This window comes from Leptinotarsa decemlineata, unplaced genomic scaffold (genome assembly GCF_025532065.1).
Source record: "Leptinotarsa decemlineata unplaced genomic scaffold, Ldec_3_MD MMD2_tig00026354_RagTag_RagTag, whole genome shotgun sequence".
NCBI lineage: Eukaryota > Metazoa > Arthropoda > Insecta > Coleoptera > Chrysomelidae > Leptinotarsa > Leptinotarsa decemlineata.
The window spans coordinates 19,548,256-19,572,109 of record NW_027412702.1 but is presented as its reverse complement, the minus strand read 5'-3'; the positions used below and the strand labels follow the sequence as shown (position 1 = coordinate 19,572,109).

Here is a 23,854-nt window from a genome sequence, read left to right as displayed (position 1 = left end):
AACATGGCCCGCCACTGCTGAGAAATACCTTTCAACTTTTCATTTTATCCTGCGTCAAATTCACCACGTTTCACTACATATCTATAGAACTATTCAATATAAAAGTATTGAAACTCAGACTGCGAGTGCGGGTGAATCTGATCAAAGCGGAAGTGCTCTAGTTTTGTTAATCTAAAAGTAAACATGGCCTTGGAAAATGCGGAAGTAATAATTGGCAACATTATCCATTGCACCGGGAGATTCGAACTTCAGTTGATGGAAAAGGCTTTCGTCATATTCCAAGGAAGCGAGGTAAAATCATTTTTGTAATATTGCTTTAGTAGGTAAGGTCACGGAGTAAACATCATTCTGTGGTAAGGTGTAAATACATTCAGTCATAAAAGGTTAATTAGAAAATCAAGGGCGTAGCTAAGGCAAGGTTGTGGAAGGGGTATTAACGTCAGAAAGAGAAGTAGGTAGGTTTTTATTTCAAAAACAAACACGCTTTTAGAAATGAATAAAAGTGTTTTCCAAATGTATCTATGTAACAGATATAGCTCAACAATCTATTAAAAGAGGTATGATTGATATCTTCTACGCACGCAAAAATTGACTCAATTAGTACCTACATAAAATATACATTTTCGTAACATATTATAAATATACTTCAATACCAACCTTAATAAAACTTTCCAGAGCTGAACACCTCTTCATTCAAACTGAAATATTAAATGCTTAGTCTTATAACTGTTCAAACGTGGTTCAGAAGTACGGGGCCAGTCGCACATATCTGGTGAAGTCATACTAACTTTACACAAACGCACAGTTTTAAAGTCGCTTATCATGATAACGGTAAATGTTATCGATTTGAAATTTTTGCCTATGTATTCTGGATGACAAGTACAACCAAAATAAATAAAAAAATTCCCGAAACTGAATTTGACTAAAATAGACTTGGTCCTGGTGGATTTACAGAACCTGTGGCTTAATTGACTAAACTGTATAACTATGATAACAAGTTCAAAACATTGCTCGTTATTTGAGATCACCAAAGCATATATTGTAATGTGAACAGCCAAATTTCATCTATATTCTTCCCTACTCTTTGTATCAACAATTTTTCATTTCAGATCTTGGCAGTAGGCGAGATATCAGCACTGGCTGAAACTAAAATCAAACTTAACTTGAAAGACGTGAAGGAAACGATTCTCAAAGATTCCCAACTACTTATTCCTGGCCTCATTGATACGCACATTCATGCACCTCAATATCCAAATTGCGGACTTGGCTACGACAAACCCTTAATGGAATGGTTGGATACCTACACGTACAAGCTGGAAAAAAAATACACCGATCTGAATTTTTCGGAAATAGTATTCGACCATTTGGTAGTGAGTAGCAAAGATAAAATGGAATGATTTCTAATCGTTGGGAAAAATTCAATCATTCAATGTAAATAATCAGTAGTATACATGTTTGCTGATAAGTATTATCATTGAATAACAGCAGCGGATTGAAAGGTATCGAGATGGTTTTTATAAAATTGCAGATGAAAAAAATACGTATACCTACAAGAATCGTTATGTAGTTATTACCTTTTATAGTAGTACCCTGAAGTTTATGGGCTATTTAATTTTATAGTTTTGTTAGACCAACAACGAACTGAAATTGTTTAAAACGATCTTCAAACTGCCCTCAACATCCCACTAAAATCAGAAAGTTAATTTATGTTTTCTTCCCAGATTTCTTCCTGTCCATGTAGTTGTAAAGAATATTACTGGAGTTTAATACCAACACCAAACCGTTGTTTTTAACACCTCGACACGTGTTTCAATCACAAAGTGAATGGTGGTGTCGAGGTGTTAAAAATAACGGTTCGGTGTTGGGATTAAACTCCAGTAATATTCATTACTACACCAAAAGTTCCAAACAGTGCATCACAAGTACATGTATTTGTAGTCAGACCTTTTATACATAAACCTGATCTAAACGAACTATCTTGATATCATTTACGTGAGCTTGTTGTACACTCTGAAGCTTGACATTTTTACTTTCTGCAACAATGGCCATACCATCGACAACTCTGTCGCAGCTGCTTATTTTATTCCAGTGAGTAGTGTTCTATAAGAATTATCATTCTAACTGCAGGTATTTTCTCTTCCACTCTAGAAGCTATTCAGCTTGTCTTTGTCCTGTTGATTCATCAGTGTTATTTTTTCATCAAGCTTCCACTGCCGGAATTCTGAAAAAAGTGTAACCTTGGGCAATGAGCGCTTCTCTCGAGCAAATGTCTCCTATAATATACAATTCTGCTTGAAAGATGATAGGAATGCATTCAGAGAGCTTGAATCCTGGCTCTTTGAGTAACATCCTGCATCTCTCATAATACCATACCAATGTATTCCCACTCAGCTGCTTCTTATACGATGCGTCTGTTACACAAGTGTTTATGACATATTCAATCACATCTAAATCTTGCGTAGCTGGCAAGGATATGGAAATGATTTCCAATGAGGTAAGATCTATAGTCTTCATGTGTTCACACAGTGTTCTGATTTTTCCATGATTCCTGAACAGATAAAGCGTTACACTGAGACACAGGTAACGATAAACTTCATGACTTTGCTAAGACAGAACAAAACGTTGCCCAAATCTTTTATAGCATTTTAAAAAGTCAGTTTGTGGTCTATAGTCAAGTTTTTCAGTTCATTGGAAGATGCAAGCTGAATTCCATCAAAGTAAGAGCTCTAAGTGCATACTTTCGTCTCTTGGTAAATAGAGCCTGTTTTGTTTTACAGTTCAGCTTTGGATCAAGTTCAACTCTATATCTCCTTGCTTGGAGACAACCATTTTTTCACTGTCATTTGAATCTTTCCATACCGGATATAAACTAGTACTAGTGCAGTATTAGTTTCACTTCTCTAGCGATCTAAAAGTGGATTAACATGAGGTATTATCAGAAGCTCCTAGCTGCTACTAATCATCAGCTTTTGAACTCTCACCTCTCACTGAAATTTTCAATTTCTCTAATATAAACCATGTGCCTTAAATTCAGCTGGAAAGTTAAATTCTGAGATATCTTCATTGAATTGAAACAATCCTATAAATCTTACAAGTTGAAATCTAATTATTCCACAGAGAAAGAACCTGGACAATGGAACAACCACGGCGTGTTATTTTGGTGTACTTTTCAACGACGCTACCAAAATATTGGTCGACTCCGTGAAAAAGTATGGTCAGAGAGCACTCATAGGAAAAATCAACATGACCACTTTAGCACCAGAGGACTACCTCGAGACACCAGAAGAATCAATTACCAATACATTGAATTTCATCGAGTATGTGGAATCAATAGGGGTAAGTGCTTATTTCTTACACAATTACTTTCTGTTATAACACGATAAGGGTTCAAGAACATATTCTTTTTTATTTAGCGAGTGGTACTCACACAGTGACAAGACTGCCTTCTATAGTTTTGAGATGAAAAGAATGAGTAATTACAAAGAATTGAGCTCTGTTCCTTTGGTGGAATAACACTCTGTGGATAGTCAAATAATTGAAAAAAAATCACGTTATTTTAAATCAAAAACGTTTTGAATATATATATATATATATATATATATATATATATATATATATATATATATATATATATATATATATATATATATACGATTTATCTCAGAAGCTTTATAGTCCAAATACCGTTATATCCATCAAAAACAAATTCAACGTGATGAAATGAATATCTAATGTACCTACTTATTACGAAGATTTTTTCAAATAAGCGACGCAAATCTGAATATCATACATACTTATTGAACAATATAAATATGTCCCGCTTCAAAAGGTTTCTGATTTCATATTATATATTAAATCAAAAATTTAAAATAAACGTGTGCGTTTCGGGACGCCCGAAAGAAGTTATAACTTCAAACGTTTCACATAATAAAAGAATGGTTCGTGCTTGCTGGTATACTGTCAACAGTATATGATCGCACACTAAATACTGAGCGTCTGTCCGACGGGAGAGGAGGAGCCTGCCTTCGGCTGACGTATGTGTGAGAGGCCTAACAAACTGGCGCTGTTACGCGTTAGGTAACGAAGCGGTTTACCCTCCGATAAGAAGTTATCACTTCAAAAATCAAAATCGAGCTGTTTCTGAGGACTTCTGAAGATTTCCTATTTTACGTATTAATTGATCGACGCGCCTAGGAATGAAATACTAACATCAGGAGATCTCTTGTGTGAATCATCGGAATTACACTGCTGATATGTTTAAAATATGTTTTTCCGTTAACCAGTTATCGCACCCCTACGAACGACAACCTTCAGAAGTCGAAACTTGTGCGAGCTAAGGACTAACGAGGGCTTACCTTTTAACGTGTGATTCCTAACACGGCAATGGCATCAAATAAAGTAATTCCGCCCAGCATTATTCTACCAATGAGCACAACTTCAGTTAATACACATGGTGGACTTTACAACAATAAATTCACGAAATATCGATTGGCATCGACCGCAATATCTGTTCATGTCATGGAGGATTATTTTATGTTCCAGTCGGATTTAGTGAAACCGATCATCACACCTAGATTTGCACTGAGCGTGGAAATGGATTTGATGAAAAAACTGGGCCAAATTGCCAAAGAAAAAAATTTGCACATCCAGGTGAGGAAGCAGGATTGAATGCTATGAGATTTTTCGGAAACTTCTTTTCTTTTCAGACCCATATTTCTGAAAACACCGTTGAAGTAGACATGGTGAAATCAAAATACCAAATGCCATATGCAAATGTATACGATGAAGCCGATCTTCTAACGCCAAAGGTAATTTTGTGTTAGTCCCTTCTCAAATAACAAATAGAAGTTATTTGAATTAAAAATAATTTTTTTACAAATATATCAATAATTCTATACTTTGTATATATACTACTTGTATATATTATTACTATATAAATATTTTGTTTTCTCTTATTATGATTGAACTCTTTTCACTTAATAATAGTTAACCATATTGTCTTTACAGACCATTCTGGCTCATGGGATATATTTAACTGATGAAGAACTAGAATTAATAGCAGAACGCGGAAGTTCTATTTCGCATTGTCCAAGTTCGAATACATGTTTGAAATCAGGATTATGTGATGTCAAAAGAATTTCAAAATTTGGAATAAAAGTGGGTTTAGGAACAGGTAACTATAAAATTTGGAATAAATCACACTTATTCAATAAGAATATTAATAAACCATTGAAATATCTGAATCAGAATGAAGCCTGCTCTTCTGTAATTGATTTCTAAGGTGTGGAATAACATTAAGTTTCAGCTAAGAAAATTTAAATGCAGAGTTAGAATATTTGTATTGTGAAAAAAAAGCTATCAGATGTTCCAAACTTTTTTAAACAGTTCTTTCTCCTCAAAGTAAATGATCAGAATTTATAACACATTGTTGATTGGGGTAGCAAAATTAAAATTGAAGTGCAATTGAAAGAAGTTCTCAAGTGGGAGGTAGGTAGGTAGGTCTAAAATGAGTGGGTCTATTCGACCCTCCACCGCAACCCATAAGGGTTTATTGTGGCTCACAACTATTCACACTCGGCCAAATAAACCCAGCTTCTTAACGAAGCCGATTAGTTTGTATGGCGAGTGATCTTTCAGGTCAGATGGTGAGAGTACGGATCTGCCGAACTCAACCTGATTCGATACCCAGCGGGGCAGGCACAAAGTATATGCTCTGCAGTTTCATTTTCCAGACAAAGGCGACACACACTGTCTTCCGACAGTCCAAGTCTCTGCATGTGATGATTCAAATGAAAGTGACCTGTAAGAAGGTCTGTTAGACATCGTAGTTCATCCCTACTGTAGTCCAACAACTGTTTGGAATCAAGCTTCGAAGGATGAGTCAATCCTGGAAGATTCTGCCAGAAGTCCATAACTCTTCTTGCCATCCAGGTGTTAAGTGTTTGTTTGGCAAAGCCCAAAGAGATGCCAATGACAGGTTCTGGTCCAATGAAGCCGCTTGTAGCACCCTCCTTTGCAAGAGAGTCAGCAGCTTCATTGCCTTCCAGGCCAGTATGGCCAGGAATCCAGACCAGAGACAATCTGTTAAGTCTTCCTATCGAAGAGAGTCTTTTTTGGCAGTTTGCTACCAATTTAGACGTTGCTCGGTGGGAGCCAAGAGTTTCCAACGCCGCTTGACTGTCCGAGAATATTTTTATTGACTTGTGAGTGAGGTTGGATTTATCCAATCTCTCCGCACACAATTCAATAGCGTAAATTTCCGCTTGAAATACAGTCGCATACGTTCCTAGGCAGGTAGATAACTCTGTCCTGGGTCTGCGACTGAAAACACCTGCACCAGAACCGGAAGGTGTTTTTGATCCATCTGTGAACCAACAACTATCTGCTCTTAATATTTCCTTCTCCCGCAGGATCCAGTCCTCTCTACTCGGGAATAGTACTTTATAAGGCAGTTCGTCGTTGACAGTTGGAGGTCATTTCCAGAATGCTGAGACTTCCAATGTCAACCAACAGTCTGTTGCACTCTGCATTGAATTGATTTGTGCAATTGGCAATGTGCACAAGTCTGTATGCAGTCCATCTAGCCTCTCTTTCCAGACAAATGTGGAGAGGAGGTAGATCTAGAAGGATCACCATGGCCGCTGAAGGTGTGGTACTGATGGCACCACTGATAGCCAGACAAGCCTGTCTCTGTAAGCCACAGAGCTTCGCTTGGGCCGTTTTCTGTAGAGCCTTCGGCCACCAAGCAATTGTACCTACCATACGTGATCATTGGTCTGACAATCATCACATAAATCCAATGGTTTTGTTTGGGACCTAAACCCCAAGTTTTACCAGAAATCCTTCGACATGTCCATAGAGACAGTCTGGCTTTGTGTAAAAATTTTTCCAAGTGAGCGTTCAAGGTGTCTTTTATCAAGGACAATGCCAAGATATTTCACCTCCGTTCCAAATGGAATGACCACACCATTGAGGGAAAGTGGCGTTAGATCGTCCAATTTCCTTCTCTTGGTGAAGGGGATTTACACAGTTTTGCTGGGGTTGACAGATATCTGCTCCCTCAGGCACCAACTGTGAACAACATCCAACGCGCTTTGGAGGATATTACAAGCTTACCTTCCCGACGTGGACCTTGCCAGGATGACAAGGTCATCTGCATAAGCTTGCAGATCAACTTTTCTTCAATCGAGGGCATCAAGCACACTATCCACCAGGAGCGACCACAGAAGAGGAGACGTTGAATTTGAAATTTCAACCAATAATTATAATTAAATTAATTATAATTAAATTAAATTATAAGTAAATTCAACCATTCATTATAGACTTTCTGAATAGTAACTATTAAATTTGGCTGACCTTTCAATCATCATCCAGTGGATTTCATAAGTGAAAGTAGTGCCATCAACATTAACAATTTATCACCTATTTTTGTTTTTAGATGTTTCAGGAGGCCCTTCCCCATATTTAATAAAAGTAATGAGTGACGCATTAGATGTTTCCGTTCACATTTCCTTCAGGGAAAAAAATTATGAACCATTGATGTACAAAGATGTTTTTTATTTAGCAACGTTAGGAGGTGCAGAAGGTTAGATTTGAATTTTTCTTTCATTGAACAAAATTATTTATGACAACTTTTCAATACAAACAAATTAGAAGCAGACCTTCTGTTCAAAAATATTATAATCGTTAATTTTTATACTACACATATAGCAAAATTTGCAAATTATTTCAGATGATTCAAAATATCTCTCATCAAATCTTATCTATTATTTTTTATTTTTAGCGCTATCTCTAGATAGACTAATTGGCAATTTTCAAGCTGGTAAGCAATTCGATGCCTTGATCATCGATTTGAATGTTCCTGATTGTACTGACTACCTGATCGATTGCTCTCCTTTGGAATTGTTACAAAAATTCATTTACACTGGAGATGATAGAAATATTCTGAATGTATATGTAGCAGGAAAGAAAATAAAATGATTCTAAAATAGTTTTCAACTTTCATTTCTTCATTGGAGTGACCGACTCAATTCAATAGTGGAGTATCAAAGTGTTCAACTCATTGAATTCTCAGTCCTTGAATATAAACTAGTCATTTGAAAGTGTGATATGTATAAAAAATATTGAATATATAAAGAGCAAGTAACTATGTGTCAGAAAACTACATCTGTTTAAAATCTGTTTTTCCGTTAACCAGCTGTCGCCCCCCTACAAATGAAAACTAAGTTGAAACCTGTGCGAGCTAAGGACTAACGAGGTCTTACCTTTCAATGTGTGATTCCTAACATATGTAATGAATCAACACACAACTTTATGACAAAAAGTACCTTCAAATGCCTTTCCAAGCAAATTATTCATTTCCATATTCTGCATACTACTGTAATGCAACCAACCTTACCTTTCAATATGTCAGCTGTTATGTGATGGAATTGTCTGATATTTCATGAAAATCCATATAATATATTCAAGTAAAATCGAATTATTTGAAGTACCTACCAATTAGTCTTAGGGAAATATTCATATATGAACATTTATTGAAATTAAGCCTCAACTTATGTTTATTAAGCCAAATGAAAATTTCATTCAAATTGTTCTTCATATAATTTTGAATTTTTTTGTAACTGTCTAAGAAATATATAATGGTAGTATCATCAGCAAATAGTTTAATTATAACATTCAATTTCAAATTGGCTAGTGAATTAATATAAATAAGGAAAAAAAACAGGACCAAGGATGGATCCTTGGGGTACATCAAAAGTTATATTTTGAAGAGAGCTTTTTGGAATAATTCTGAAACCATTCTAGATTTCCTCTGATTCCAATATTGAATAATTTTTACAACAAATTGTCAACTGAATCAAAAGTTTTACACAAATGGAGTGACAAGAGACAACATTTCTTATTTTTATCAATTTCTATTTGGATTTGCGACACTACATCCATTACCGCTGTCTCTGTGTCGCTAGATCTGCGAAAACCGTATTGACTTTTATATAGGTTATTGTTTTCCAGATAGTTTATAAGCCTCATATATATCAGTTTCTCTAAGATTTTTGCAAAAACTGGAAGCACAGAAATTGGTCGATAATTATTCAAATCGTTTTTTTTTCACTTTTATATATAGGCGAAACCTTTGCAATTTTCATTTTTTTTTGGAACTTTTCCACTTTCGAAGGATTTGGAAATGATATAAAATAAAATTGGCGATATTTCAGTTTTGACAAATTCCACAGTTTTTACAGAAATTTCATCAAATCCACATGTTTTGTTAGGATTGAGTTGATCAATAATATCTTCTATTTCAGATATACAAATAGGTTCAAAAAACATATATGAAACAATTAAAATGTCATCAGATATTGTTGTTGTATTCGGGTTATCATTTGTTGGTGCATTACCTACTGTAACGAAATGATAATTAAATGCTTCACAGATTTCAAGCGGATCATCAGTATTCATACCGTTCAGATTTAAACTTTAAATTTTTTCATTCTTATTAATTGAATTATTCAGTAAAGAATTTATACATTTCCACATTAATTTTGGGGTTGAATTGCTGAATTGCTTCTGGTAATATTTATATGTTTTATCTCGAATAGTTTTTTAACTGATTTATTCAAAGTTATATTTTTCAAAAAAAAAATCCTGAATCAGGGAATTTCTTTTTTTTATTAAAGAATTTATTGCGTTCTTTAGTCAATTTTTCTAAGTGATTATCAAACCATGGCTTTGAATTTTTCTTACGAATGTATTTTTGTAAAGAAGAACATCAAAAGTATCTATTAGCTGTTCATAAGCATCATCAAGATTTGGATGGAGGTGGATTGTATTCTCAAGTTTTGGCAATTTTTGTTTGAGAATTTGATAGTTTAATGTTCTAATTTTAATAAAATCGGTAGGAGATTCATCGAATTTATGTTGTGTATTTATACAGGAGACATGAGTTTTATGATCACTCAGTGAAATATTTGAAATAGAGAGATGTATCTCTTTTTCTGAATTTGTGATGAAATGATCAATGAGTGTGGAGCTTCTATTTGTTTCTCTAGTAGGAATGTTATCATTGACTAGAAATACATTATTGGATTTATAGATATCCAATAATCGATTTTTGTTACCATCAGCAGATAAAATATTCACATTCATATCACCAAAAAAAGAAAATATCACATTTGTAATGATTAAAACTTTCAAGTGTTTCATCCTTGAAATTCAAGAAATGTTGATGATTCACCTAAGGTGAATGATATATACCACATAAAATACAGTTGAGTGACTTGATTTTCAAAGCAATGAATTCCAATACATCTTCTTTTTTTTTTTCAACTTGAAATTTAAATTTTTTCTTTATGAAAATGCCTACACCACCCCCTCTTCGCTTTCCACTAGAGAATACTGATGAAAATCCTTGAAAATTATAGAACTCTTCTTCTTCTCTGGTCAGCCAAGTTTCTGATATGATAACAATATCTACCTTCAATTCATTGATTATGACTTCCAAGTCATCCATTTTATTTTTGATCGATCTTGAATTTAGAAAAAGAATTTTGAGATGTTTTTCGTCAACACAATTATGGGAATGGTATGATTATAATCAAAGAAAAAAATTGAATTCTGAGTTTTATGAAGATTCATTTACTTGCAATCAACTTGGCACTGCCACAAAGAACAGTTTTCTCCTTATTTTCAACATCACAGCTAAAATCAACTCTCATTATTTTCCTATTTTCAATTAACTTAACGGTAATCATTACAGTTTCACCCACAAAACATTTATTCGGAAAACTCATTGTCTGTTGAACCACCATTGTTCCGGGACCAGGTAACTGTGTACCAATAACACCAGAGACAAGTGAATTCAAAAAAGCTCCATGTACAATCGCTGACTCCTTAAAACCCTTCATGTGGATTGGATTTGTATCCCCACTGAGATGTGAGAAAGCATCGACATCTTCTCTGGTTATTGTCCTTTCAATTCTTACTTGATCTCCAGGTTCAAATTTTTTCAATGTTAAACCCACATTGCATAAATTTCTTACTAATATCCTAGTAATATTCATTTTTTCATGAAATAAGTCTGTAAGAACACTTTTCCCAAATTCTTCATACGTTGACTAGGGTGTCCTTCGTACTGGATGATTGTGTGTTCCAAATCCTGAGGTAAAACTGCATTCTCTGATTCAAAAATATAGAATAACGTAGTGAGGGCATTCAGAGATATTTCTTCATTTTTATGGAGAAGATACGAAGATATCAATTTCACACCATTGAGTGATATTATATACTCTCGACTTTCCGGGTCTACAAAAATAAGATATAAGATATAGTCATAGCCTAGGGCATAAAATGGTATGGGGAAAAATGTGTGAAAAAATAAACAGCTTAATCAAATCAATCGATCATTCAAACACATTTAGAACACATGAAATGATCAGTAACAAAAAGTGTCTCCAGCACACTGTTGGAAAACCAAGGTTCAACATCTGGCGATTGAGAAATCGCTTTTTCTTTTCATTTGCAGCCTTCACCAGAGCCCAATAATAAAATTTGCATCATTCAACACTAGATTCATCAGTGGTGTTAGGTTGAACCACAAAAACATTGTTTTACTCAGCTGTCCTTGAAAAATTATCCTGAGTATGAGAGCATAGATACTTCCACTCAACTCTTGCGTAGGCTTTGGCAGAAGGTGAGACGTTTAAGACAAAGGCTGGAATGAAGCTCTATTGAAAGGAGAGCTACCTGCCAACACCAGCAGGGGCACCCTCCACTGTTTAACCATGGGATTATGAGGTGGCATTATTTTTTCATCTTGGATGAGCAACATCATAATGATAATTGACAGAATAGCTTTAGATGTATCACTTGATAGTGAATGTATTCTAAATTTGAAATTGATTCATGTAACTAAACAGTCTATATGTTGTGCATTGAGTTTTGTTGTTTTGAAAAACCACAATTTAGTTCTATACTCTTTGCTCCCTGTCATGCGCTGGGCCTGTCCACAAAGGCATATTTTCAAGTATGGCCTAAGGCATTAATAGACACTAATTCGGGTATATATCTGGCTATGAACTATCGGGAATAGATCATTTTTTGATTAACGCACTAGACATTAACCCTTAAAAAGTATAGAATGCTTACCACAAACAATATTACACAGACCACCAAGAGCAAAATGGATGAGCTCTTCGTTATCATTTGAAAGTTCACTCAGGAATAAATCGATCAAATGAAGCTGCTTTATGTACTCGTAATTAATGGGATCATAAGCAAAATTAGCTAAATTTGACAAAGTCTGCTTCTTACACTCTGAAAATATAAATTATATCCAACATTTTTAAAATATTTCAAGTGAACTAACCATATGAAGTTGTGGTCGTAAATTCGTGAATAAGCTGCCTTAAAAAATCGTATCTACCAATTCCGCTTTCTCCTGTTTTCTTTAGCAATTGGTCCTTTCTACTGAACATGGGTAATAGTGAAATTTCTGTAAATTTGATTCCAATACCCTAGAAGTTGCTATTCCGCACAATTTTTCAATTTCATTAGGAATTTCCCAATGTTATTCATTCTTTCCCCAAATAATGATACAGGTACTAAAGGCAAAAAAAACAGAAGAAATATTGATTATTAATTGTAAAAAATACCAAATGTCTACATCAAAAATAATATTAGTTTTGATGTTTTGAAAATCAAAGGTTACTTCTTCTTCTTCTGAATCTCTTCTGTCATCGTTGGCTTGTGGCTTTGGCTTCTAGGGCTAATTTGTCAAGATTCATTGATACGGTTCGTAGTATGACGGTTCAAAATATAGCGGACTCGCGCAAAACTTTCTAAGTCTCAAATGGGTGATTGCTTTTGACTCTTCGAAGACCATTCAGATATCGAACCCAAATCCGTCTTACATCTGTAAGACAGATAGAATAGGCGCGTTCTCAAATTCAACAGAAAATTTCTGACGGATTACATCAACCAATAGAAACGCGCCAAGGTTTTGATTGGACTAATTGATACATGCTGGATCGAAAGTGGAAGCCAAAGCAGTGCTAGAGTGGATCATCTGATATTTGTATAAGATAGAGAAAAACTAAGTTTTACAAACCACTTGTCACGAAATGTAATTAATATTACTGGAGTTTTTTCCCAACATCAAATCGTTATTTTTATCACCAAGTGATCATCTTCAAAGAGGAAGATTAAAACTGTAATTAACTCTGGCGTTCCCAACGAATCAAGTGGATAAATGGTTTGTGCGATTGTACAACATATCAGTTTTATTTATGCAATTAATCATTACAATAAGCTTGACATACAAACTCATTCAATGCAATATTTCATGACCTGGGAACAAAATCATCTCTGTTGAAGAGTAACCACATAAATTTCGTGATTGATTTACTGATTTTATAACTGATTTTTATTGGCTTCAAAACAATATCTATTGGATTAACCCATAATTATAAAGAGTTTTCTTTCTAATTTCTGTGAAAGAATATCACAATTGAAACGTATATTTAAATATATGATAGAACTGGCCGATATTTGATGAGAATCCATCATGACGTATTGAAAAATACACTTTAATGTGAAAATTATACATTTCAGTGGAAATGTTTACTACTGCGTTCCTCACAGCAATAATCAGTGTAGTCCTTATGGCTAACGGTCGAAGTATAATACCTACCTAGATGTCGTCGCCCAATCCGTAATGGTCCCCAAAAAATATACTGTCTCATTATTATTTCATTATAATATTTGTGTGTGAGGTTACCGAATTATTATATTTTTCATGTAGCCGAATTTTCTAAGCTCTGTTCCATGTTTCCTGCTAATTTCTGTAAATGCGTTTGCGTATTTATCAGCTATGCTGATTTATTCGTTAATATATTTATGTTTTAAATAAATGATAGATTTGATAGATTTGTCGAGAAACTTAATTTCATGTCAAAATCAAACTTTTATGAATATCGATTTGGACTAGGAATTTTGTCAAATTCCACTTTTGAACTTCGAAGTTTGTCTAGGCAATTGATTTCTGTTAGAAATCATATTTAGTGATTTGGATTTTCTGTAGAACTTATACTTAGATGGAATCTTCGTAAAGGGAGTTTTCTTCAGCACTTATTTGAAGTAAAGGACTTCAAAAATTAATGGAAACTGCTAAAATAACAAATCAGATACAAATGGAATTCACTTACTAGAGGAGAAAAATATAAATTGGTCATGAATTATATCGAAAAATACCAATCAGTTTCAAGAAACATATAACATCAGATCAAATTTCATCACGATTTCGAAGTGGGCCATATAAAACGTGTTAAGCATACCTAATTACCAGATTAATAACCTTTCACAAAAATTTAAAAACACGTCGAATTTATTTATGAGGGGGACAAGTTGCCACAATAGTTTTATATAAAAAATTGAACAATTTATATTGGAATGAATTCAAATGGAATTTGAATATACTGTTTCCATCTCAACATAGTATAATTGAGAATTTGTCGTGTTGATTGTTATGAAGAAATTCAATTCTTTTGATTCGAAAATTAATCTTAAGTGAAAATACATGTCTTTCAAGTAACAATTATATTGACTATAGGCCTCTTGTCCAGATAAGAGTGACAGAATTAGTAATTGATCTTGAGTGAAAACCGATGTCCTCCAGATAAGAAATATTGACTACCTATTACCTTCTGTGTAGATAAGATTATCGTAACAATTTTATTGATTAGGTCGAGTAAACTCTAAATTGTTCTATAAAATTGAGAGATTTTTGAAAATCTTCAAATAACGCAAAATAAGGCAAGCAATATATATTATCGATATTGAGACAATCATGATGAGATTATTTGTTCGATTCCATGAAAATTATGTATCCCAAACACAGTATATACCTTCTCTTGGAGACCTATTCTTGAATTACTCGTCGCTCGCATTGTATAAGTCGAAGGCAACCGACGTGTGCGTCCCCGGACGCCCGAAAAAGTGATAACTTAAACTAATCTAAGTTAAACTATTCAATATTGAAACTGTTCAACTTTTGAAAAGCTCAGGTTTTTACCTATAATATGATATGATAACTAGCGGTATCGTGACAGACCAATTTAAACAAATAGTTATAATACTTTTTGTTAACCCAAAACTTCAGGTTTCTAACTTCAAAACTGACGAAATTCAATACAATCTATAAACCCCTATTTTTCTCTTTGGGGTGGAAATTCCTGATTCCCTTTCTTGATACTTATTTACGCTATACAAAGAACCTACCTGCATATATTTGTAGATATTTTCCGACTTCAAAAAAAAGCAATCAGGATACTTGCCAATGTGAGTTTTCGTGATCACTGCCAGCCCCTTTTTGCACAATTACGCATATTGCCTTTGCCTTCATTATTCATTTTCTCGGCTCTGCTCGAGATCCACAAAAATCGAATGTGTCTGCGCAAACAATCCGATATTCACAATCATTATACCAGAGCTGCAGGCAATATTCGTACTGATCGTTTTCGCTTAACCAAATCACAGAAAAACTCTCTAAATTATAATCTTTACAACCTGTTACCGCAGGAATACAAAATCCTATCAAACAATAAATACAAGAAGCGCTTAAAAGAATGTTTACTAACTAATTGTTTTTATTCTGTCAGTTATTTCATGGAGCATTTTCGACATCGCTAGTGTATTTCTATGGAATACACTCGCCACTGCGACATTTTACAATAGCTAGTAGTAGTGTACTATATTTTAAAATTTCATTTTATCTTATTTTGTTTCTCTATGTGTTGTACTCTCTTTAGATATTATTTGGACTTACTACAAACATTATGTAATGTAAGGTAGTCAATAAACTTTCATTCATTCATTTCAAGATTCTAGGTTGAGTAGCTTCAGTTGTACGTTCAACTTTCCTGAAATTCTATCTCATACATTAGTGTGAACTTGGTTCATACGGAAGAAAAATAAACTTTGAATTAATGTCTGTGAAAAATAGTCTTTCTCTTTTGCTTCCAATACGAATCTGATTATGAACAGATCAGTTATGAAAGGGGAAAATGGATCTTCGTGCTGTCTGTAGAAACGGTTGTTGAACTGGAAGTCATTCTGTGCCTTGCTGATTTTCAACAGTTGTATGTAATTTTTGATTTATTTCCACTGAAATCATTGAGAAGATCCCACGATTACTCAATAGTTTTTGGTATAGGGGTACTTGGAAATAACGAGGATACATCAAATTATACTGAAATATCTCCATCTCGCAACTTTACATCCCTAATTTTATTTATGAATTTACGTGAAATAACGAAACAAAACTCAATTGTCTCAAGTAGAGGAACTTGTGGCGGAGACAATTGGTCGCACCGACTTGCCAGATTTGTGAATTTTTGGTAGACCACATATTTTAGGAACTACAGGATAATAAACCTTTAGACTCCTGTTCAAAGTCGGTGCAAAAAAATTTTACATTTTGTGAAAGTGTTTTTCAGTTCCTCACGTCCTCAAATAAATTATCAGTTCTCTTATTGCCTTTGGCTGCTTTCGCAGATATGAAATATCGTTCTCTTTCAATCATTTGATAATCTATTTTTTTTTCTATCAGAAATCATTAATGTGTGTTAGATGTAAATTGAGACCAGTTTTAAAGTTAGGAATTGATGTACTCGATCTCCTAAAGATGCCAACTTGGTTAGTGGAACGTGAGTCGAAAAGAGTATTGCAAATGAGTATTATTATCATGAATATACGCACATATTTTTATATAAATTATTACCCTTGCAAATTACCTACCCCTGTACTTGAGTCGAAGCTAGAGCCTATTTGGAGAAGTTTTTCTCCCATACAGGAAGTATAGTACATATTTCAACCTGGACGCGGCCTTACCTTGACAAGAGACAGGAAGTGGAAAAATTGTGATGGGATTGATTTGTCTCTGGGAAAAATTTGTTTTTCCATTTATTCATGCGTTTCTTGTGTCTCACTAACGGAATTATGACCACATTGAATGAGAAAAAAATATATGTTATTTTGGCAACCAAAACCGAAACTGAAAACATTAATAGAACGGTTTCTCTCTCACATATAAGGCTATCCCAAAATAGAATTGACTGCAGTGCAAAATAAACATGAAATGGCTTCATCTAGAAACAAATTCGACGAAGAATTATTTCTTGAAGTGGTACGAGGAAGCTTCAAATAAAAAAATATATAAATGTGCGAAATTGTTTTTTTTAGGACAAGCAGTATTCAAATTACGGCGTGGAAATAACTGAGAATCCCTTACTGGTTTACGGGGTGTTAAGAGCGGTAGTCGAACAAGATTTTCGAAAAGTAAGGCACTTTGTTAGATTGGGAAAATCGGTAAATGTGAACGACAGTAGTGGCAACACACCCTTACATGTATCCGTATTGAAAAATAAGTAAGTTGCAGACTGGGAAAATAAGTTTTTATAAATAATGTAAGGCGCCTATAAATATAGACTTTTATCTTGTTTTCATATTGTGTTTTGTTGGAACACTTTGATTGATATCAGGCCAGATTTTCTTTCATGATACCGAAAACGTTGTGGAATGAATAGATAAGTAACATTCATGAAACACAAATGAACAAAATATATAAAGTGAAGGAAATTTGACTACATATATTATTCTCACAAATGAAAGTTATAGTTTCCATATCGATTCTAAAAGAATCACATAGAAAATATTCCCGATTTCCAAAATTACCATGTGTCACATTTCACTCATTCTGTTCATACCGTCATTACCTCTGCATGTAAATATATGTGTAAACCAAAAAAGAGCAGAATCACTTTTTTCGTTTGGCTTTTACTTTTGCTATGAGATGTAATTTTCCAAAAACAATACATAATAATTATGATAATTATTACTATTGTCATTATTATCACTATTATTATTATCATGCCGAAAGTTTTTGTTCCACAAGGCTTGCCGAACAATTACACACAAAAAATAGTTTTCTTCGGTCATTCAGTTTAATTAGCTCCCAACTCCTTGCTAGAGTAATTTTCCACATGTAGTATATTCTCTGCAGTTTTCCTTCCATCCCATATTCATATCAGTTTTCAGGGTGAAATCTTTGGATATCTGATCAAAATATTCAATTACAGGATAAACTTATTTTTGTACACCAATCAATTCATATCTGCTGAGACAAATCAAATTACCTATTCACTAATTATGACAAAAAATCAAACCATCGATAATGACTAAGTTGAACCTATGAAAATTTTATTCTTTAACAAAATTTGTCAATGTTTTTTTCGTTTCGTCAAGTGAAGAATTCACTGAATCCTCATATTGTACATGAAATTGATGAAACTTCTAAAGCCAATGAGGTAGGACCGTAGTATTACTTTGAAAGTTAGTAAAGTTACCTCTGACAAAGAAGTTTTTTTCAGTTTTTGAGTGAGCTTGTCATGGATCGTTGCAAATTTGTTTCAGCACGGAGATCCTCGACTACCTGCTGTCCCAGCCAACCATAGACGTCAACGTTCAAAACTTCAACGGCGAAACTCCATTATTTCTCTCCCTGAAACTGGACAATATCGATATCGCCAAAACTCTTATTCGTTTTGGCGCTAATGTCAACCTCCAAAACTATGAAGACGTAACTCCGCTTCACCTTGCCGTTACATTTCCCGAGGTAGCTCACCAACTCATTCTCAATGGAGCCCACTTGGACGCTAGAGACTACAGCGGAGATACTCCTTTGAGTGATGCCATAGCAGAAGAGAACCTGGAAACGGTCTGCATGTTACTGTACTACAACGCAGACGCCAATGTGAGAGGAGTCAACAACCTCACTCCTTTCATGAAGGCCATCGTCACTAAGAACGTGGAATTACAGACCGTGTTACTTGACTACGTTGACGATTTCAACATCGAAACCTACGACCATACTAGCACCTTGGCTTTGGCGATACGAAACTCATCACCATTCGTGGAGGAAATCATCGAAGGAGGAGCAGACGTGAACTACGCTTACGGCTACGACCTGGTAGACGCTTTTTCGTTGTGCCTGCAATTTCCCAACGCGAAAAACTTTAAGCTGGTGTGGAATAGGTTGAAATATGATGGAGACGACATGTCTCTTGGAAGCATCTTGTGGAGGATATGTGGGACCTTGAGGAAAGAATTCTTCAAGCAGTATGTCGATATAATAATTGAAAGTGATAATCTAGCTCAAGTTGTAGACTCCATAAGCACAGCAGAGGATTTTTACATGGTTATCGTTAGGTTGTGCGATTTTTTTCATCAGTTGTCTATCGACCAACTAACTAAGCTAACGTGTCGATTGCTTATGTATGGCTACATCGTTACCAGTTTTGATATGAGTAAAGTTTTCCTTCACTACGGCTACTGCGAGCTCTTCAAAATCATGCTCCACATGGATATAAAATTCATTGGTAGAAGACCTCCAGACACCTCTAGACTGATCTACGACGTTCAGCATAAGATGGACGTTCTTCTGGATCAGCTTGTTGAAATGATTGACATCGAATACTTACACAACGCCATCTACCAGGTTTTAGATTACTGTATTTACCCTAAACTGATGACGGGGTATTTGGATCTGAACAAAGACGACTACGTTACTTTTAAGATACTCCACTTGCCGAGAGTTCCGTCTTTGCTGGAGATTTCGAGAAATAAATCTCGGGAGTTTATCATCGAAAAATTCAACATAAAAACTTCGAGACAATTTTACACAGTCATTAAACACTTAGAGGTCAATAGGGTTTATAAGAAAATATTATCTTTCGAAAGAAGAATGTATATACCTGATTATGTTTTCGCACCTAAACGACGTAAATGTCAAATGATAGAATAGTTATATAGTCGAATATTATATGTTTGAAAACAGAAACTATTATTCGAATGGAGGTTTTGAATCATCTGGCTTATTTTTGAGATAGTATTATTCTTCTTTTCGCGATGATTGACTTATTTCAGATACTGTGAGCGAGTCTGTATCAATTCTTGCATTTAGTGCAATTTTTTCTCCGATATTGATTCTTTGGAACAGCTCATCTCCCTCGACTTCGTTACTGTTGGAACATTCTCATTCTAGATCAGTCATCACATCAGCTTTCAGCAACGCAACCTCAATTCTCATTGCGATTTGGTAGATTTCACACCGGAATTACGAGGTATTTTACCATATGCCATAAATTCTTTCAAAACTTGAAAATCCCAAAAGTTAATTAACCTTTCAGTAAGAAATTTTAGGTTTTTGAAATCTGCTCATCAGTTGTCCTCGTGGATCTGTTCCAAGTGTTGTTGATAGATACATGTTTGTGATGGAATTGATTAATACTTGACGAAAACGGTTATTGCGATTTTGTAAACTGTCCAGTGGAAATCTCACAATAAAGTGTGATGATCTGAAGGGTGCTCCCATAAGTTCCCCACTCTCTTCAGTCATTGGAAACCTTTCCATTGAATGCTTTGAAACCAGAACCATTAATATATCTGACCTCAAACCTACGATTCGGCTTCGATGTCGTCTTTGTTACATGGCTTCATGGATTTGAAAGTCTCCATATTATATTACTTATCAACATCAACCATATCCACACGCACTGTATACCGCTATATCAGTGCTAATCAGTTCTTTGAACGACTTTGGGAAATAACTGTAAAGATTGACATCAATATTGTCGAAACGTATGTCTAGAACTTTCTCAATCCTAGAAAATTGATTTTGACTGTTTTCTGAAATGTTATGGAGCACAGAACAAAAACGCCTATGTCGTCGTAGACTTAATTCTCTGCATTGCTGATATATCGACGATAGATACTGCCTTAATCAACCCTAACGGTTTTAATAATTTACTTTCTAGTTCGCTCATCAATCCATATCAATGATTCATTTTTATGAGAGTATGAAGTATGATTGTTGACGATTTTCTGTGTAACTTTTCAAAATTCTAAAACAGAAAAATTGTTTACGCTTTCTATAGGTTCCTTGTAGGATCATACAAATCACATGTATGCAATGTTTTCAAATTATTTGATTATTTTCCTCCTCTTGTATTCGTAAACTTCAGGTTTTTACTTTTCATGTGATTTGTGAGAAAATGGGGGCTATTTTCTATTCTTCTATCATAGTCATCAAATTACGAATTTTTCTTGTTGTTCTCAATCTCAGTGAGAAGACGGCATTTATGAAATCAACAGTAAATACAAATAGTACTTATTGAACATAAACATGGTTCTGAAGACGATTTATCGACATCGATCAAATGTAAAATCGCTTTCGGTCTCTCTGTAGCTTTCAGTGAAAGCCAGAGAGATGACGCCAGATCCGAAAAGCGTTGTATTCAGGGTTCAAATCCAGAGAGTATTGTATTATACTCGTGGTTTAAGTCTTCTGTTGTTCTCATAGAAAGTTTCTTTTCGCCAAAATCCCCGCTGAGATAGTGACAAAACGTCGATTCTTTAGCAACCTGTGTGACATCCGGGTCCAGGAAATCATATAGTGTCTTGGTATAAATACGGGAGATAATTTATCGGACCATTCAAGAAAAGGGCAAACCACAGACCCTGCTCCTGCTTTTTGAGGTGCCCAAACTTTGAACCTTTTTTTGGGAAAGTATGCCTATTTTGAGGTAGGGACATGCTTCAATGGTTTTGTGACTCTACGCTGAGGTCTCAATCTGCCTACCAACCAAGGTCTCGTCACTGGATCTTCATCTGTCTGCTCCCAAGTGACGACTAAGACCCCGGCGTCACTACCTGATAGATTGGAACAGCAGTGTAGCCATATTTTCTTGAAAGCGGCTTCGAAGTCACAGCCGAATCTCCGAAAAACATGTTCATCATGATAATACACTGATTGATTATCAATTTATTATTTTCTTCTACACTTAAAGTGATGAAACAAATCGTTTTCATGCTACAAGGACTTGATATGCAAATGCATCGGAATGTATCTTGTCGGTTTTATTCTCTGAAACAGCAAACAGAGATAAGGTGATAAGACATACAAGAGAAGCTGTTTTTCAGGTCAATGTCAGTTGTATCAATCACAGATCACGAATCTTCTTTAAAATTCGTTTAATACCAGTAGATGAAAAACACCCTCTAATAATATAGCCTTGCTGAAACACTTAAAGAAATATTTCCTCGTTCGGTTCCAGAACTTTCGAATTTCGAACTAATCCATAGTTTTGAGATTTTCAAAGCAGTTCATTTTCAGGTTGATGAAATTCAATAGTTTATGATCCGTTATATGAGTTGTTGAAGTGAATTTGAAAGTACTCTTTGATTATTTTGGCCAATAAAAAATACTTCTCACACTTACCAGAACTGTAACACTCTTCTCGAGTTTCACAACTAAGTTTTCATAAAAACATGATAGAAGTGGTGTGAAGGAAAGTGGCCAAAGATTCCAAATTCTTCTTATCAAAATACAGATAGATACCTAAATAAAAACTCCAACCATCAGCCACAATGAAAGAGAGGGGAAATCAAAATGTTACTTGTTAGAAGTCCCGAGAGCGTGCTAGTAATTGACGGAAAATCGTCGCAAAACGGAAAGAGAAGAAAACAGTAAAACGTTCTTAGCCAAATAAGCGAGGAAATGAAGAAATGTTCAATAATAGCTCACAAAGGAGAATTCTGATCCTGGGGAGGAGGAAGGAGTTATCTTTTCTCTGGCCAGTATATCAGGAGACCAGGTTTCATGAGTCCTAGCATTGGTGTTATTTTTTTCGGACAAAAGAATACCAAAATTTGGGACAGTTGAGGGATATTTTTGAGGGGGGGGTCTGGATTTGGAGAGGTCTCCTAACTCACTGAAACCAGTGTAGTGTTTTTCTTGTAGTGAACCAATACGTAACAGTTCATAGTAAACACAATTTATTATTACTAATATTACTTCTTAGGGTAACGTTTATTCTCAATAATACCTCTGGGTTCTGGATCTGATTGCAATGCATACCTAAAGCTTACATTCAAGCGTTTTGTCTGACATACTGGTGACTGGCGGTTAGATTGGTTGAGTTAGTTTAGTACTAAAATTTCGGTGTCAATTTAGAAGAGAAGAAATCACACGAAAAGAAGTACAATATCCGATCATGCATTCATAGATAGCACTTGCAGATCTAAGAGTTTGATATAACTCTGAGCTTACATCCAGGATAATCTGTTTGAAAAAAAATCTGTTTTTCCGTTAATCAGCCGTTAGTATAGGGAAGGAGGCGATAAAAATTAAAAAATACAGAGACTGTATCTGTATCTGTAGAGTAGGGAGGGTGAGTAGAGACTCACAGCACTTAGGCCACATGTGATCCATTGTACATCCTCCCGAGGAGTTGTCCTCCTAGGTCATGGTCCGTCCTGTCCTTTCCAGGAAGATGAACAGGTCACTAGGAGACATCTCCTTCTTCTTTATATTGGCAGGTGTAGGCCAAAACTCGCAGAACACACACTCTCTTTGGCAACCTTGAGGTGTCTCACGGTGGCCTCCGCGAAAGTTTCGGAAGGTGCAGCGATATTACTGTCATTGCGCGGCTTCTTCAACCTTCTTGGGGTTCCCTTCGTGGAGGTGCACAAGTGAGGGAGTTTTCCTGCAGGAGCAGCCGGTTCTTTGCCTTGTTTTAAGGCGGAGCTCTTGGCACCCGCCGCAGGAAGTACCTTTGCTGTTGGAGTGTGTTTTTGTGTTGTTTCATTCATGTGTGTTCCCACGAGTAGCAAGGGAAGGATTGGTTACCTCTGGCAGAGCCTCGCATTACCCGAGGCAGGCTGATGATCACAACGAGGTTTCGCCTAGTTCCCAAGGGGATCGTTCGTGGCCGCATATTACCCTGCGGCCATTCAGCTGTCA

The 23,854-nt window shown here is 35.2% G+C and overlaps 4 protein-coding genes across 5 annotated transcripts in view; 2 read left to right on the top strand and 2 right to left on the bottom strand.

The window, feature by feature from the left end:
• Nucleotides 1-1,110, bottom strand: part of Fcp3C (Follicle cell protein 3C) — a 41,822-nt gene extending 40,712 nt beyond the window's left edge. Inside the window, exon 1 of the mRNA XM_074184606.1 lies at nt 658-1,110. Within this exon, the coding sequence (XP_074040707.1) occupies nt 658-693 (36 nt within the window). The 5' untranslated portion in view covers nt 694-1,110. The remainder of the gene's footprint in view (nt 1-657) is intronic.
• DhpD (guanine deaminase) lies at nt 33-7,990 on the top strand. Of its 2 annotated transcripts, XM_074184607.1 has the most exons (8): nt 35-291; nt 1,110-1,370; nt 3,118-3,336; nt 4,543-4,650; nt 4,707-4,808; nt 5,008-5,173; nt 7,439-7,585; nt 7,784-7,990. In XM_074184607.1, exons 1-8 carry the CDS (start codon nt 184-186, stop codon nt 7,978-7,980), a joined length of 1,308 nt encoding a protein of 435 aa, XP_074040708.1. In that variant the 5' UTR covers nt 35-183; the 3' UTR covers nt 7,981-7,990. The 2 variants fall into 2 exon arrangements, with proteins under 2 accessions (XP_074040709.1, XP_074040708.1); XM_074184608.1 differs by lacking the exon at nt 7,439-7,585 and having other exon boundaries at nt 33-291.
• A 3,028-nt stretch (nt 7,991-11,018) lies between these two features.
• On the bottom strand, nt 11,019-12,713 carry LOC111507135 (armadillo repeat-containing protein 7). The gene is made up of 3 exons (XM_023162393.2): nt 12,365-12,713; nt 12,145-12,312; nt 11,019-11,301 (listed from the first exon to the last, which is right to left on the bottom strand). Exons 1-3 carry the CDS (start codon nt 12,471-12,473, stop codon nt 11,057-11,059), a joined length of 522 nt encoding a protein of 173 aa, XP_023018161.2. The 5' UTR covers nt 12,474-12,713; the 3' UTR covers nt 11,019-11,056.
• Nucleotides 12,714-17,047: 4,334 nt separating this feature from the next.
• On the top strand, nt 17,048-19,891 carry LOC111507134 (uncharacterized). Its single transcript, XM_023162392.2, has 3 exons — nt 17,048-17,179; nt 17,236-17,420; nt 18,466-19,891. The coding sequence occupies exons 1-3, from the start codon at nt 17,132-17,134 to the stop codon at nt 19,853-19,855; spliced, it is 1,623 nt and encodes a 540-aa protein (XP_023018160.2). The 5' UTR covers nt 17,048-17,131; the 3' UTR covers nt 19,856-19,891.
• Nucleotides 19,892-23,854: the final 3,963 nt, after the last annotated feature.